The following is an 18,678-nucleotide window of genomic DNA, read 5'->3' on the forward strand; positions in this document are numbered from 1 at the left end:
GGGGTGGTATTAGGTCACGTCATAATTTTATAATCAGAAACTAAGGTGTATGGTGCTCAGTGTTTATAATCAACATATGACTTTTTACAAATTTAACATCTTGTTTGTCCAATACGAAGTCTGTCTGTCTATCTGCCTGGGGCTGCTGACAGCAACAGTTTCCTCATTACTAAACCATCCAAACCTCCTTCACTCAAAGGGACAAAGTCTTTTGGACATATATAGGCCTGTATTATGTTTTTCTTTTGCCTGTAGGTAAAAAATAATTGCACGCACCTGATTTCACGGAAACGTGAGCGAGCGAGCCACAAGAGAAACACTGGCCGCCGGTGTTTATCTCGCTGCTCGGTCACTCTCGATCCAAAATAAGGAATGTTATATGACAACAGAAAATGGAGAGAAAAAAACTATATGCTGAGACCACGAAATGCAAACATGATAATTCCTGTCACCAGTGACCATAGCTGGCCACAGTGGTGTAAGTCAACTGGTCGCGCCCCACCTGTCATATCGCTACTCCCCACCAGTGGGACGCGCCCCATAGTTTGAGAAGCACTGGTCTACAGAAATCACCACGTTTATCACCACATCAATACAGGTTTTAAAATGAACTGATAAGTCTATATTAAATTTAATTTTATGTTACTGAGCGCCGTCGCTATGACGACCAGCTACTTCTAAAGGCGGTAACTAGGCTACTATGCTGTAATGGAAAAGCTCTCTAGAATAATACCAGGTACCAGAGCAGAGTCGAGCCGGTACCACGTAATGTTTTCTCTCACTTTTTTCTAGAATTTTTTTTTACTTTATTTTTTTTTTTAATTTTACCACTTTTTTCTAGAATTTTTTTTAACATTTTTTGATAAATTTGACTAGTTTTTTATTTAATTAATTTTTTTTTGATTTTTTAAAACGTTTATTCGAGAAATGTTACCTTTTTTTGAGACATTTTTAAACTTTCTTTTTGAGAAATGATCTTTCTTTCTTTTTTTCCAGAAATTTCACAAATTTTTCCAAAAATTCAAAGCCAATTTGTGTCTAATTTGTGTCCATTTGGGGTCTTTGATGTAGTGGAAATGTGGCATAAAAAGCTCCGAACAACAGTATAAACTGATATGTTCCATGTTTGTTTCTCAGGAGAGTCCAGCCTGCGATGCCTCTGAGCTCTGAGAGACGCCTCTGAGGAGGAGCGATGGAGGGAGGAGGAGTGATGGAGGGAGGAGGAGGAGGAGGAGGAGGAGGAGGAGGAGGAGGAGGAGGAGCGATGGAGGGAGGAGGAGGAGGACGAGAAGAGGAGGCTGACTCCTGCAGACTGGGCGGCTGCAGACACAACGGCCTCATCAACACGCGGTTGGGGGCGGAGCCTCGGGCGGCGCTGTACTCGGCTCCTCAGTACCAGGGTCACGTGGTGGTTAGCGCGCTTTTTTTATGTTTTTTCTTTTTTATTTTAAACAAATGCATTTACAAACTAGTCAGGCAAATATTATATCTGTCCAAAATTTAACAAGAGCAGACATCATGTTTCAGAGATAAGAATTAAGAATAACATGAAATAAACTAGATAAAGTAGCATTTCCTGATGGAAATGCGTGTGAATGCTGAAAGCAGTTGCAGAATTAGCAAATAGTGCAAGCAGTGACTGATCACCATACAAATGTTTGACCGAGGTAGGAATCAAACCCACAACCTCATGGTCAGTAGACTTTCACTCTGCCTCTAGGCCACAGTGTACACACAGTTACAGAGACTGTTGTCTGTTGATGAGCTGCACTCTGTCTCACTCTGAAGTTAATGAGCCCAAAGCTGCACCTGTTGGAAACACACTGTGTCAACACCAAGAAAGCTTGAGAGTCAAGCTTGAATGACTTAGAATGAAAATTTCTGTGAATTTCAGGCTGAGAGCAGCAGTTTCAACATGAAGCAAGTTATCAGAAGTCAACAGAGGACGACTGGGAAAATAATTCACTATAATTGTTGTCGAGGTTAGATTTGAACCATCAACCTTCATGTCTTCAGCCCAGTGATCTAACCACTTCACCATAGTTACATTCAATGAGAGAAGGGTAAAAGAAATCCCTGTATAAGAGGCTCACTGACTTCTGCTTAAAAAAAAAAAAGAGTAGAAATGAGCCACATCAAGTAAGTAGAGGACTTTTCTGTGACTTGTGACTATTTTTTGGTGAATTCAAACAACGTATAATGCCCGTTCCAGTGAATTACAAAATTGGAATCATAAGTCAAGCAATGACATGACTGAGGCAGGAATCGAACCCACGACCTCATGATCAGTAAACCTTTACTCTGCCGCTTCACCACAAAGAGCACAGACATGAACATGTTGCCATTGTAATGTGATGATGTGCTGCAAACTGTGGCACAAGCAATTAATGAGTCTCTTAACGAACACCTGTAACCAATTGAGGGTGGGGGAGGGGAGCAGAATTCAACATAACATAACAAGATTACTTCCCTTGAATTCGAACCAGTGACTTTGGGGTTGGCAAGCGGCCACCTTACCCACTACACTACAGTGGAGTTGTGGAGAAGAGAGGTCAGAGATGTTTAGATGTTAGCCAGTATCACAACTAAGCATAAAGTCCGCTAGCTTAATGCTAATGTATAATGTAAAACTCCATAGACAGGCTAACAGAAATTAGCCCGTCGCTATCGGCGTTTCACGGCAACCGACAGCCAGAGCAGTAAAGCTAAGTGAAGTTTTGGTGACTTCCAGGTGATATTTAATCTTTCTGTCTCCAAAAATCATCAATTGCCTCCTGTGAAATGTCTCCTACTGTGACAGCTGTTTCCATAGCAACTGTCACCGAATGTTGACTGTTTGTCCGAGTGAGTGGAGGGGGCGGGGCTTAGCCATAGGTCAATTGACCTATGGCTAATTTCTGTTAGCCTGTCTATGGAGTTTTACATTATACGTTAGCATTAAGCTAGCAGACTTTATGCTTAGTTGTGATACTGGCTAACATCTAAACATCTCTGACAATATGTTGCCTCAAATACGTTGTTGACTTAAAGCAGAAGTGAGTGATCCGGTCGTTTTCGCTAATGCTGCGTTCCAGGCAGGCTTTTGAAATCGTAAATTACAGCTTCAAGTCACAACTTACGACTTTGTAGCGTTCCAGGCAACCCACTCGTGTTTTTCCGACCTGTTTTACCGGTGAAAGTCACTATAACGGCCACTCGTAACTTCCGACCGGTGAACTCGTACCAGATCGAACTGGTACCACTTCACGGTCGGAAAAATACGAGTTTCCTTGAACGCACCATAACAGTCCTCGTCGCTACGTCACCACATTCACGGCGTTCCTTGGCTGCACACACAGCCCTGCATGCCGTTCTCTCTCCTCATTGGATAAAAACTGTAGGATACGATACATGTTTTCTCCTCGGCTCAGAGCAGAGCAGAGGGACTGACAGACCCGTGTTTCAGACCAAACACTCTATGTAAGTGATTGCTGTCGGAAGATATAACTATTTAAGACTTATATTAACACAAACATATCACTCACTTCTGCTTTAACTTAGAACAGATGTAGACATCCTTGTTCATTTTATCCACGTTTAGTTGGTGTTGTGGTCTACTGCATAACTTTATCCAGAGCAGACACTTCTCTCGGTTGAGATGTGGCTTGGGAAAAGGTTAAAAAATCCCCCCTGTGGCCTCTCAGGATACCTAGTGTCAGAGTTACATGTACCCCATGAACACCGTTTGACCATTTTAAACTTAAAATGTCAAGAAAAAACATATAAAAACCAATGAAAACTGACTAACTGCAATGCATTTCAATGGACGTGGAAGCAGAGAATGTCCCAGTGTATCGGGCTAGCTATGCGCACTGTGATTGGCTCATCGCGTTTGGGGGCGTGGCTTAGCCATAGGTCAATTGTTACGCTACATTTGTCAGATCATTTTTTAAACCCATTATCCCAAACTAATTTTTTAAAATTTTCTACCCCCCAGCAGGAGCACGGTGGCGGGGGCAGCGGGGGCGTTGCTCCTCCTCAGCTGCTGAACGCCAGCGCTCTCCTCCCCCACCAGGCGGCATCCGACCCGAGGCTCCGCCCCCCCGGCCTCCTCCTCCGCCCGGACGGCGTGCTGCGGTGGGGGGGCGAGGCCGGGGGGGGCGACTGCTGCGAGACCACCTTCATCGAGGGGCTCGGCCACGACGCCGCCGCTGCTGCCGCCACGAAGGAGGCGCTGCTGTTCGCTGCCGACGGGAAGTTTCTGGACTTCTGTGGAGAAGACGCGAAGATTCAGACGCTGTCGTACGACATCGACGACGACGACGAGTTCCAGGAGCTGGAGGTGAAAAATGTTTCAGTGTTTCAGTCAGTCAGAGATTCACCTGGCCCCGCCCCCTCGCAGTGACACACAGGAAGTGGAAACTCAGCAGCGTTGAGTCTTAGGCTGTATTCAAAACCACATACTATACTACTATGCTAGTACGTACTGATTTGGCCAAAATGCAGTATGCGAACAAAAGCAACTCTTTTCATCAATGAGACCAACATTTATCTTCTAGAAATAATTTAACCAGCCGGTGGTAAACCTCTAAAAACCTGCGGGTAAGTTACAGTTTTTCTCTATTGGTTTGGCTCAATTCTTGAAACAGAAATTACATTCTCAAAATAACATGGACAAATCTCCAAACCACCTTGCAAATGTTCACAACAGAATGGCATTTCTCATTGATTTCATCAAATTGCAAATGTCTTAGTACATGTCTCAAGTGTCTTAGTGCATCTTTGCAAATGGTTATGTACAAGTACCCTAGAGTTAGCACAATGAGCATACATTTAGCACATTTTCCAAATGAATAGATCTTGCTGATCTAAGCTGATTAGTTGATTCTCAGTCTAATGGTTGCTCTCTCCAAAACATGTCAGCATGATTTCACTGTGTAAATCATCATATGCACAATAGTCTGTTCAACTGTCAAAATTAGTCAACATACTGTAGGCTAATACCATGAAAACCATATGAATTTCTTGCAGCATTTCATAAATTCATGACAGTAATTGACAGTCAGGTGAAATTAGAACTTGACTAACGAAGGAGGAGTTCCTACATCTCAGATGACCAATCAATCAGCTGTTTAGCTACCTGACTGGTGCTGTCTATGATTGTGAATGCTGCCAAACGCGTATATATAGAGCGGATATTTTCCCTCGCTGCATCGCGAGGGAAAATATCCGCTGTGATGTTGATGAAAATATGTGGCCAATCAGAGCGCAGCGTATGGATGGTCAGGAGGATGAAGATGGTGGCCAGGAGACAGAGGGTGATGACAGTGATGACCAGTGAAAATGTCTCTACTCGTGAAACTTTGTTTACTGCACTATAGGCTTGGTATATTTTTTCAGTTTTTTTTGTGTTCATATTTCATACATGTACAGAGAACTGTAGGCCTATACATTTTGTTTTTACAGTACATAATCTTGAGTTACTTTATGTAGGCTGAATAAAAATGGTTACAATTTCCTTGGCAATATGAGTGCAGTGTGTGTGATGTCAAACTTTGGAGGCTGCTCTTACTGTAAAGTCCTTTTCTTAGGTTTTATACGTCTCTGCCATAGTGACAAAACATCTAAGCATTTTGACTTGCAGTGCTCACAGAATGCCACAGGGATGATGCATTTTGGGGGCACTGACTACTCACATGAGAAAGAAGTTTGGTTTTGACACATAAGTAAACTGTTTTGGGAGAGATATGAGGTTCTGCAGCTCATCCATGGTGTTATGCTGAACCATCCAGTTTATTTTTGGTAAAAGCACTAAGTGAATGCAAATGAGCCAAAAGCAATTGAGAAAGATCTTTGCCATTTTGATGGTACTGACACTTTACATGGTAAAGGAATCTAGTTTTGAAGCATGTGTGAACAGTTTTGGGAGAGATATGCGCTTTTGCTAGTGAGCTGTAATGTTGTGCAGAACTGTAAGACTGTTTGGCCAAATGGTCTTATAGTTTTAAGAATGTAATTTCTGTTTCAAGAAATGAGCCAAACCAACAGAGAAAAACTGTAATCAGCGATGGTTTTCTCCCCCGGGATGAGGACGGAGGTTGGCCGGCCGAGCAGCTCTGCAGACCGGCTGCTGCCTCTGTGATGTCCCGGTCGCTGCAGAGCTTCACTTCTCTGTAAAACATCGGAGCAAACTTCTAAACAGCCGTCGTTTGGATAAACTGGCCGTATATTTGGGATCTAAACAGTTACTTTCTCACATGAAAACATATTAAAACTTAAAGCAGAAGTAAGTGATATATTTGTGTTAATATAAGTCTTAAATAGTTATATCTTCCGACAGCAATCACTTACATAGAGTGTTTGGTCTGAAACACGGGTCTGTCAGTCCCTCTGCTCTGCTCTGAGCCCAGGAGAAAACTTTTATCGTATCCTACAGTTTTTATCCAATGAGGAGAGAGAACGGCATGCAGGGCTGTGTGTGCAGCCAAGGGATGCGCCTGAATGTGGCGACGTAGGGACGAGGACGTTATGGTGCGTTCAAGGCAACTCGTGTTTTTCCGACCTGTGAAGTGGTACCAGTTCGATCTGGTACGAGTTCACGGGTCAGAAGTTACGAGTGGCCGTTATAGTGACTTTCACAGGTAAAACAGGTCGGAGAAACACGAGTGGGTTGCCTGGAACGCTACAAAGTTGTAAGTCGTGACTTGAAGCTGTAATTTACGGTTTTAAAAGCCTGCCTGGAACGCAGCATTAGCCAAAACCACCGGACCACTTACTTCTGCTTTAATAAAGTTACATAATTACAGCGCGGGAAATAAAACAGCTTTTAGCCTGTTTTACAGCTACTGCTACCGGTTGCTGTGAAATGCAACAAATAAATTAAAATGTCTAAATTCTAACCGTTTAAGACGAGGGCCGCTATGTTTTGATGTTGTCGTGACGTCAAGTCGGAAAGTCGGAGCTCTGATATGATACCTGAGTTTCTGACTTGTAGTTTCAGAGTTCGACGTCGTTCAATTCATTTTTTACAACTTGGAGCTCGGTTTTTTCCAACTTCCAAGTTGTCTTGAACACAGCATTAGTTTAGCAGGGTTAGGGTTATCAACGTGTCCCCAGACCCTCTCTTTATCGTGACCGGTCCCTCTCTGTATCGTATCAGCGTCACCATAGAAACCACAACAGCTGCAGTTCGGACTGAGTTCAAGTCATGGAGAAAACTTTCCTTCCTCCAGCCTCCATCCTTCATCCTCTGTCATCCATCCTTTATTTTCATCCCTCCTCCTCTTACTCTTCATTTTCTCATCCTCTTCCTCCTCCTCTTCCTCCTCCTCCTCCTCCTCCTCCTCCTCCTCCTCCTCCTCCTCTTCCTCTTCCTCTTCCTCCCTTATGTTCAGGCAGCAAAACAACACACCTCCTGAATTCTGATGTGGAGCAGCTTCATCAAAGAGCTGCAGGGAAAACAGAGGAGGGATGGATAGATAGATAGATAGATAGATAGATAGATAGATAGATAGATAGATAGATAGATAGATAGATAGATAGATAGATAGATAGATAGATAGATAGATCGATAGATAGAACGATAGATAGAACGATAGATAGATAGATAGAACGATAGATAGAACGATAGATAGAACGATAGATAGAACGATAGATAGATAGATAGATAGATAGATAGATAGATAGATAGAACGATAGATAGATAGATAGATAGATAGATAGATAGATAGATAGATAGATAGATAGATAGATAGATAGATAGATAGATAGATAGATAGATAGATAGATAGATAGATAGACATGTGAAGGCTTGAAATGTGTTGTTTATCGTCATTGCTGATAATCCATCTAATTGAGCACTCTGACATCCTTCCATCCCTCCATCCCTCCATCCTTCTCTCCATCCCTCCATCCTTCTCTCCCTCCATCCCTCCATCCTTCCATCCTTCCATCCCTCCATCCCTCCATCCTCCATCCCTCCATCCCTCCGTCCTGAATGAGATTAGAGCTGCAGCTCTGTGGACGACACATTTGGACGACTAACAGCCAATCGCTTTAGAGACGATTAGCTGGAAACGCTGTGATTCTGTCTCTGTAAAGTCCAGTTTAATCTGCTCTGCCCCGCTAACACCAGGGAGGGAGGGGTGTGTGTGTGTGTGTGTGTGTGTGTGTGTGTGTGTGTGTGTGTGTGTGTGTGTGTGTGTGTGCACAGACCAGGTGAGGTGTTGTGTTGTAGATGCTTTACACCACCGTGTCTGTGTCAGAGTGATGAGTTCAGGAACAAGAGGACGTTTCAGTTCTGTCTCTGTGGTTGACTCTGGATCAGACTGAAACAGGTTTTTATTCTCCTCTGTTTGAGTCTGAAGCTCTTTAACAATCTGAATCAGTTCCACAACTGGGACTTTTTCATAGGCTGTATTCGAAACCGCCTATACTATACTGCCAGTACGTACTGATTTGGCCAAAATGCAGTATGTAAACAAAAGCAAAACCTGCAGTATGTGAAAAATTCCCAGATGTCGTACTGATTTGGAAAATATCTCCAGTATCTGACCAGTCTACATTGCGTACTGTATCCCACAATGCAATGCGCCCCTGACGTCTAACCGTAACCAAAGACGGTAGTGTAGCCGTGGACCATAACTAATGCAGACTGATGTGTTGATTGTAAAACATGTATTTCTTGATGTAAATGTGGTGGTTTGTGTCCGTAGGCTCCAGAGCCCCGAGGCAGCGCTGCTCTTCTGTCCAATACACACAGGAAGCTTCACTTTACATTCACACTAACTAATGCTACTGATACAGCTGTTAGATTTCATCAATGAGACCAACATTTATCTCCTAGAAATACTTTAACCAGCCGGTGGTAAACCAGCAGCTCTGCAGACCGGCTGCTGTCTCTGTGATGTCCCGGTCGCTGCAGAGCTTCACTTCTCTGAAAAACATCGGAGCAAACTTCTAAACAGCCGTCGTTTGGATCAACTGGCCGTAGATTTGGATCTAAACAGTTACTTTCTCACATGGAAACATATTAAAACTTAATAAAGTTACGTAATAACAGCGCTAGAGCGGGAAATAACGAGACACGTGAACACATGCAGTTGTAATGCTCCTCACTTTCTTATTATGTGCTCCATTTGCTCTGAATGCAAAGATATCAGTTTCTTATTAATGTGGCCTGATGCAGTGAATCTGGTTTTGTTTTGTGGGACTTTATTTTGTGCAATTTGATATTTATTCACTTTAGTGAACATGCTCTGAATGCAGAGATGCATTAGAAGTCAAATATATCGTTTTGTTGGTCTCCATTTTGTGCAGTTTGATATTTCTTTATTCACTTCCGTACATGCAGTTGTCATGGTAACTCCAGTTTCATTCATGTGCTCTGAAATGCACTTTGCTCAATAAAGAGCTAAATGAGTTTTTAAAGACTTAGAAAAAAAATCTTGGTTTGAATTCTATAAAAGTGGGTCGAGACTTAATGACCATGAGAAGATGTGGAGCCCAGAGTGAGACTAGTTGAGAACCACTGATGTACATGATTGATTGATTGATGACTGTGGTTCTCTGGCAGGTGCCGTTAACAGGTGTCTCTCTCTGTATGTGTGTGTGTGTGTGTGTGTGTGTGTGTGTGTGTGTGTGTGTGTGTGTGTGTGTGTGTGTGTGTGTGTGTGTGTGTGTGTGTGTGTGTGTGTGTGTGTGTGTGTGTGTGTGTGCAGAGCGACTACTCCAGCGGCTCCGAGAGCGAGGACACCTTCCTGCTGATGCCTCCCAGAGATCACCTGGGCCTCAGCGTCTTCTCCATGCTCTGCTGCTTCTGGCCGCTCGGCATCGCTGCCTTCTACCTGTCCCACCGGGTCAGCACGCACACACACACACACACACACACACACACACACACTGAGACACACACACACACTGAGACACACACACACACACACACGCACGCACGCACACACACACACACACACACACACACACACACACACACACACACACACACTGAGACACACACACACACTGAGACACACACACACACACACACACGCACGCACGCACACACACACACACACACACACACGCACACACACGCACACACACACACACACACACTGAGACACACACACTGAGACACACACACACACACACACACACACACACACACACCTCTCTACCTCTCGTCCGTCATCAAGCGGCACCGGTGTAAAAAAGGGACATTTACATTTTTTCAGACAAGACGATTGTCTTTTATAAACTATTCGATTTTTTTTTAACAGAACGACTCCTAGGTTATATTTGAATGACAGGCCTATACCAAAACTTTATTATTGTGAATAATTCCTTAGTTTCAGGTGTCCACCTCATTTTATTTAAATGTAGCTGTTTAATGCCAGAGACAAATGAAGGAAAGAAAAACCTAAATAACCTTTTGTTTAGTTTAGTTTAGTTTAGTTTATTTAGATCCCCATTAGCTTTAGCCACGCAGCAGCAGCTATTCTTCCTGGGGTCTTTTCATCATAATAAATGACAAATACAAACCATTAACACACAACACATTACAGTTTTTTTCGATTGCTAACAAGCAGTGGTCGAAACTGAAGTCACATGTTCAAAACTCTTAGCCAGCATTTCCATCAGGCATCTCAGCTAAACAGTTCATCTCTTCCCCAAAACGGTGCCTCACCAACAAAACACTTCATACATGTCTCAAAATAAGCTCATTCAACCACAACACTAGCACATAGTATCACTGTGGAAACAAACACTGTCACTCTTAGCACACTGAACTACAAAACACTAACAACAAAGAACATTACTTCAAATAAATTTGATCTTTGAAGTTTGAATGATTTTTTTTTCAAAATCAGTAAATCAGTTTTATTATAAAATAAATACTGCAATATCTTTGCACTTTGAGTGTTCTAGATAATATATTGCAATAAGAATGAATCAGGAATGCAGCAATTTACGTCAAGAAAATGTATTTTCTCTGTGCCCTTGCATAGGTACTAAGGGACCTTACAAAAAATAAAAAGTTTACTGTAAACCATGTGATCCATATTTCCAAAGAAAAAACAACCAGAAGCCCCCCCTCACACACAATTTTTATAGGGTTTCTAATGAGGCCAAACACAGATCACCTGGATCAGTTTTGAGCTGGAAACTAACCTCACCTGTGTTTGGAGTTGCATAATATTTTTATTTATGTTATTCAATAAAATATTTTTGATTTGACATTTTATATATTTCAATTTTCATGCAACAGAAATTCCCCATGCCCCCCCATCCCCTCCCTCCCCCCCCCCCTCCCATCATTCTGTTTTGATTGTGTTTTGAACTGTTTTGAACAAAGTGTGTTAGCATTTGAAAAATGTGCTGTAACAGTCTAGTGTTTTGTAGGTGGTGAATTAGTAACTGAGAAAAGAGTCCATGAGTTTTGGTGACAGTGCTTTAGTGTGAAAGCAATGAAAAGTGCTTCACAGTTTGGTCCACATGGACTTGTGTTTTGCAAACTGTTAAGAGTTTTGAAAATGTGACTTCAGTTTCGACCACTGCTTGTTAGCAATTGAAAAAAACTGTAATACATAAAACAAAAAATACATACAGAAAACACATACTTAATACTTACACATACAAAAGAAAACAAGACAAACACTTAACATATGTTACCCGCTCCTACATTTAATCACTACACAACAAGGATACCAGGACCCAATTTACAAATATAGGCTACTAATGGTCAAAATTGCGATCAAAATAATAATCTCTTAGTTTCATTTTAAAACTAACCATGTTTCTTTGTTGTATAACATAATTCGGAAGGGCATTCCACACTTTAAGTATTTATTTTGGTGTTGTTTAGGCCAGTGCCTTATTCTTATTTTACTCAGCTGTTTGTACTTTATGCTCCAGTTAAAGCTGCATATTTCATTAAAAGTTTAATGAACTGTCATCTTAATTGTCTTTATTTTTAGTTAGCATATAGCTTAAACACTTGAAGCTGAAAGCTAATGATGGTTATACAGTATAAGAGCAGCTGCTGGTGCCATAAGCTGTATGTTTTACATTCAATTCACGTATGATCCCATTAGTCGACTAATCGAAAAAAAATAGTCGGTGACTAGTCGACTATTAAAATAATGGTTTGTGGCACTGGCAGCCCTAACACACACACACACACACACACACACACACACACACACACACACACACACACACACACACACACACACACTCTGCAGTCTTCTCCTTCTGCTGTGGGTGTGGAGCGGTAGCGCGGCGCTGCTCCTACACACCGACACCGACACGATGCAGCTTATATAACTGATCTGCAGTCAGCTGGAGGAGGAGAGTCTGAGTCTGAGGTTTCCCACCGTCTCACCAGGCAGTGAACTCACCACCAATCAGCTCATTAACCACTTATTGATTAACCAGAGTCTCATTAAATAATTATTGTTTCATTATTAATGCTGTGTGTGTTGTGGTGTGTGTGTCTCTGGTGCATGTTGTGTGTCGTGGATGTGGTTTCCAAGGCAACTGCGCACCTACAGCTCCAAAAAGAAACAAGGGCCGGTTGCCACGGGCAACGCTTCCCACACTGAAACCATCCATCAGTGAAGAACAGAGCAGAGCAGAGTGTGTGTGTGTGTGTGTGTGTGTGTGTGTGTGTGTGTGTGTGTGTGTGTGTGTGTGTGTGTGTGTGTGTGTGTGTGTGTGTGTGTTAATAACAGCAGCGAGGGTGTGAGTCATGTTAAAGGGACAGTTCAACATTTAGTCACGACAACGCTCGCTCGAAAATGACTAAATATTTTATGGGATGTGCCTTTCGTTCAGACGGCAGCAGCGTTTAAAACCAGCCTTCGGAGTGGAAATCTTAAAAACGCTCCACCGTCACGTTCCCGTCTAAAGGGTAAACACGCAAAACTCTGCTCTGATTTTGAGAGACGTGAGTTTACGTCACGTGATCCAGGACAGGACGATAACAACAAACATGTCTTTGCAGACGGAGCTACTGAACAGAGAAGTAGAAGGAAGCTTCTACGCGGCCGCCTGGCGTGCTACAACATGCAATTCCACAAACTTTTGCGTCACTGTATCCACCACTTTCCGGAGAACGACGCTGGGTGTTGCCATGACACGCCATTCATTACATTTTAGATTAACGTTAGCTGGGCTAACCGTTAGCTGTTAGCAGTGTCTTAAATAACTCAATAAACGCTCCATGAAAAAATATTTTCTCCAGCGGATATCTTTGTTACAACATGACTGAGCTAACTGGAGTAGTTTCATGTCGTGTCCCACAACGGGAGGGTTTTAACAGCTGACGTCCTGCTGTTGGTTTGCTGCTGCTGTTAGCTTGCTGCTGCTGTTAGCTGTCAGCAGCAGCAAAGCTAACGGCTACGATAGCCATGACTAGTTGCAGAGGCGTGCACACAGAAATGGTAAATGGTAAATGGTCTGTATTTTATATAGCGCTTTTCCATCGGAAACGATACCCAAAGCGCTTTACAGTATATCATACATCACATTCACCCATTCACACACACATTCACACACTGATGGCGGAAGCTGCCATGCAAGGTGCTAACCACGACCCATCAGGAGCAAGGTGGGTAAGGTGTCTTGCAAGGACACTACGGCAGCAACCGGGACAGAGCGGGATTCGAACCGCCAACCCTCTGATCATTGGACGACCCGCTCTACCACCTGAGCCACTGCCGGAAGTGGTGGTGTTTGTTCGGTAATTCGTTTTGTAGACTTGACAAACATCAGATTAGTCAGGGCGGTTTTGGCAGCCCGGAGCCCCCACATTTGGTGCCTACACCGGTGGCTAACGCTACCAGTTAGCCGCTAACGCTACCAGTTAGCCGCTCGCTAGAACCGGTGGCTAACGCTACCAGTTAGCCGCTAACGCTACCAGTTAGCCGCTCGCTAGAATGCTACTACGGGGTTGAAAACCGACTTCCGTTGTGGTGTGACGCAATGGATCATGGGAAAATAAAGTGGTGGATATGAACGCAGATTTCCTCCTCAAAACACTCGTCTTTAACGCAACGCCACTTTTGTGTTTTGTGTTCAGATCGTTTCCGTGTGAACGTAGCAATAGACTCCTACGACTACGAGTATGAGACAGAGTTGTTTTAGAGGCAAACGCAGCCGGAGCTACATCCAGACACGGCTGCTGCTAACGATGCTAACGATGCTAACGATGCTAATCAACACAAAGTGAAGCGTAAAGACAGATGTCCATGTGTAGTGTGATTATAAAGCAGCTTTAGTTTTATATTAATACTGTGAAAGTATCAAAGCCTCAGTCCACAGAGAAATACACACAGCCTGTATTCAGAAACTGAGCCTTTAAAGGGACAGTTCAACATTTAGTCAGATCCTCCTCTCACCATATAGTCACAGCAGTAGGTTCATCACCTTTAAAGCTTCAGTAAGCGATCCGGTGGTTTTGTCTAACTTCCTGTCAGCCGATGGTGTTAGCAGTCCCCGCCCTCGTCCCTACGTCACCACATTCAGGCGCATCCCTTGGCTGCACACACAGAGAGGACCGCCCCTTTATGCCGTTCTCTCTCCTCATTGGATAAAGGTTGTAGGATACAAGGAAAGTTTTCTCCTGGGCTCAGAGCAGAGCAGAGTGACTGACAGACCCGTGTTTCAGACCAAACACTCTATAGAAGTGATTGCTGTCGGAAGATACAACTATTTAAGACTTATATTAACACAAACATTCACCTTACTTCTGCTTTAATTATCGCTGCATGTTGTTTTCAAATAATCATGCAACATTACGACACATGAAGCAAATACTCTGAACTACTTTCTCTCCTGAAATCCCTCCGCCCAGCAGCAGCTGTGTCTGGAATGTAGTTCGGCTGTATTTCCCTCTACAACAACTCTGTGTGGTAACGTTGTGTTATTATCTCATAGCGTGGTGAATGTGCAGCTCACAACTTGTCCACCAGAGCGTTGTGGAGTTGTTGGATTGTGTATTTGATGAGTTTGATGAGGGACAGGGGACCTGGACCGTTCACTGAGCAGCTCACGTCTCTGCTCCGCCGATCTCAAAACAACATGCACCGACAATTAAAGGTGCATGAACCTATACTGCTGTGACTATATAGGGGTTACCATGGTGAGAGGAGGACCTGACTATAAATGTTGAACTGTCCCTTTAAAGGAGAAGTTGAGGAAACTGGACTGGACCACAGACCGACCTCCTGTCAGTAACTGAAACAATCTGTTTTTGTTAAGCTGGTGTGGATAATCTGATTTGGTGCTTTTAGAGCGCAGCCCAAAACACACACACACACACACACACACACACACACACGGACACACACACACACACACACACACACACACACACACACACACACTCTGAGCTCTTTATGTAACTCTCTGGCTTCGACCTGCTCTGACGTCGCTCTCCGTTGCTCTCCGAGCCTCATTGTTCTGGTCTGGACCAATCAGACGAGCCCTGGGTGATGTCATCGGAGGCGTGGCGTCTGATTGGTCCAGAGTGTAATTAGATGATGTTGGTTTTGTGGTAAGTGATTAACAATAACGGACGGACAGCTTCCTGCCAACGAGCTCGTTAGTCGTGTTCACAGAGTTAATTGAGCTCGTTAAGAGACTCACACTCACCTGACACTCGGCCAATCACAGAGCAGCACCTGTCGGCCCTGTGTGTGTGTGTGTGTGTGTGTGTGTGTGTGTGTGTGTGTGTGTGTGTGTGTGTGTGTGTGTGTGTGTGTGTGTGTGTGTGACACTGAGCAGGATGTTTTGATGTTTTGCTTCCTGATCAGATTTATTAAAGAGCAGAGACTCATGTTCTTCTTCATGTTTAATCTGGTTTCTGCCCAGGCCCCTCCCCCCTCCACACACACACACACACACACACACACACACACACACACACACACACACACACACACACACTCGTTCCTCTCTGGAGACCTGAGTATCATCATGTTGACGCTGCTGCTTTACAGTAAAGGGATAGTTTTGTCAAATTGGCCCATTGCCATAATCCCTATAGTCATAGCAGTAGGTTCGTTACCTGTAATTGTCGGTGCAAGCTGTTTTTAGAACGGCGGAGCAGAGCCGTGAGCTGCTCAGAGCTACGCTACGGAGGCTCATTATGGGATTTCTTGGTTTCCCTCATCATCAAACTCATCAAATACACAATCCAACAACTCCACAACGCTCTGGTGGACAAGTTGTGAGCTGCACATTCACCACGCTATGAGATAATAACACAACGTTACCACACAGAGTTGTTTTAGAGGGAAAGAACAGAGAAGAAGATGAGAGACTGATGACAGAGACTGTTGATGAAAAACTGTCCCTGAAGGCAACGTGCATCAGTGGTTTTGCATGAATTTCCCTCTAAAACAACTCTGTGTGGTAACGTTGTGTTATTATCTCATAGCGTGGTGAATGTGCAGCTCACAACTTGTCCACCAGAGCGTTGTGGAGTTGTTGGATTGTGTATTTGATGAGTTTGATGAGGGAAACCAAGAAATCCCATAATGAGCCTCCGTAGCGTAGCTCTGAGCAGCTCACGGCTATGCTCCGCCGTTCTAAAAACAGCTTGCACCGACAATTAAAGGTAACGAACCTACTGCTATGACTATAGGGATTATGGTGATGGGCCAATTTGACTAAATGTTGAACTATCCCTTTAACAAGTCCTTAAAGGGATAGTTCACCCTAGAATTATATTTCGCTCATTATCTACTCACCCTCATGTTGACTAAGGGCTGGAAGAATTATCAGAGTCCTCCGTGGCTTCTCTGAGTTACAGGGGGTCTTGGCGTAGCAGTGCATTTCAATGCAACGGTTGCAAAGGGACACCGGAGCTCTTCGTAAAAAAACACACACAAAAAAACATCAAAATACCTCCATGCTGCTCGTATGTAATGTCCGTCTTGTGCTGAAGCCCCAAATTGCGTAATTGTCCCGAAAAAAATTAAATAAGTCTATATTTTAAGCTTGTTTGTAGCGGAAGCTTCTCGAAGCTCCTCTTCCTGGTCCGTCCAAATCTCGCGTGATTTGCGCCGGCGTCAGTGCGGTTACTGCGAATCACGCGATATTTGGACGGACCAGGAAGAGGAGCTTCGAGAAGCTTCCGCTACAAACAAGCTTAAAATATAGACTTATTTAATTTTTTTCGGGACAATTACGCAATTTGGGGCTTCAGCACAAGACGGACATTACATACGAGCATCATGGAGGTATTTGGATGTTTTTTTGTGTGTGTTTTTTTACGAAGAGCTCTGGTGTCCCTTTGCAACCGTTGCATTGAAATTCACTGCTACGCCGAGACCCCCTGTAACTCAGAGAAGGGACGGTGGACTCTGGAAATTCTTCCAGCCCTTAGTCAACATGAGGGTGAGTAGATAATGAGCGAAATATCATTCTAGGGTGAACTATCCCTTTAACCTAGTCAATCATCTTTGACTCCTCCCCCTTTCCCCCCTCTAGACCAATCAGGCGGTGTCGAAGGGCGACTTCCACCTGGCCAGCTCCAGCTCCAGACGGGCGCTCTTCCTCGCCGTTCTGGCCGTCACCATAGGAACCGGTATCTACGTGGGTGTCGCCGTGGCGCTCATCGCCTACCTGTCCAAGAACCACCACTGGTGAGGGGGGGTGGGTGGGGGGGGGTGGGGGGGATTACCCATCAGCCCCTCTGGTCTCCGCCCCCTCCCTCCAGCTGACAGGGAACTGGAGGACCAATCAGATCGCAGGAGGACGTGATCGATCAACGAGTCGCAGCTAATTGAATGAAAAGTTTTGTTTCTTCTTCACAACTTTTTATAAAACATCTTTATTTACATCATCAGTATTATTATTGTTGTTGTTGTTGTTGTTTATATTGTGATCAATCATCTATATTTCTATCAAACTCTTCATCAGCAGAAAGTTAAAGCAGAAGTAAGTGATATTTTTGTGTTAATCTAAGTCTTAAATAGTTGTATCTTCCGACAGCAATCACTTCTATAGAGTGTTTGGTCTGAAACACGGGTCTGTCAGTCACTCTGCTCTGCTCTGAGCCCAGGAGAAAACATTCCTTGTATCCTACAACCTTTATCCAATGAGGAGAGAGAACGGCATAAAGGGGCAGTCCTCTCTGTGTGTGCAGCCAAGGGATGCGCCTGAATGTGGTGACGTAGGGACGAGGACCAATAGATCCATGACGAGGGCGGGGGCTGCTAACTCCATCGGCTGACAAGACGTTATGGTGCGTTCAAGGCAACCCGTAACTCGTGTTTTTCCGACCTGTGAAGTCGTACCAGTTCGATCTGGTACGAGTTCACGGGTCAGAAGTTACGAGTGGCCGTTATAGTGACTTTCACAGGTAAAACAGGTCGGAGAAACACGAGTGTGTTGCCTGGAACGCTACAAAGTCGTAAGTCGTGACTTGAAGCTGTAATTTACGGTTTCAAAAGCCTGCCTGGAACGCAGCATTAGCCAAAACCACCGGATCGCTTACTTCTGCTTTAAAAAATAAATAAATTACACAACAAAATACTTCTGATCCAGATGGACTGGAGACCAGAGACTGGATCACAAAGACTGGATCGTAAAACTGGATCCTAGAGACTGTAAGGACGCCGATATCCGAGTACTCAAGTACTCGCTCGGCCTAGGCGGTATCGGAGTACCATTTCACTACTCGGAGACAAG

The 18,678-nt window shown here is 43.9% G+C and overlaps 1 protein-coding gene across 1 annotated transcript; it reads left to right on the forward strand.

Moving 5' to 3' along the window:
• Positions 1-1,264: 1,264 nt before the first annotated feature.
• On the forward strand, positions 1,265-17,634 carry syndig1 (synapse differentiation inducing 1; the record flags this gene model as incomplete). Its single annotated transcript, XM_083988686.1, has 4 exons — positions 1,265-1,411; positions 3,977-4,321; positions 9,699-9,836; positions 17,476-17,634. 4 exons carry the CDS (start codon positions 1,265-1,267, stop codon positions 17,632-17,634), a joined length of 789 nt encoding a protein of 262 aa, XP_083844812.1.
• Between the last annotated feature and the right edge of the window lie 1,044 nt (positions 17,635-18,678).

The sequence above is a fragment of the Trachurus trachurus genome (genome assembly GCF_905171665.1).
Source record: "Trachurus trachurus genome assembly, chromosome: 15".
NCBI classification, from domain to species: domain Eukaryota; kingdom Metazoa; phylum Chordata; class Actinopteri; order Carangiformes; family Carangidae; genus Trachurus; species Trachurus trachurus.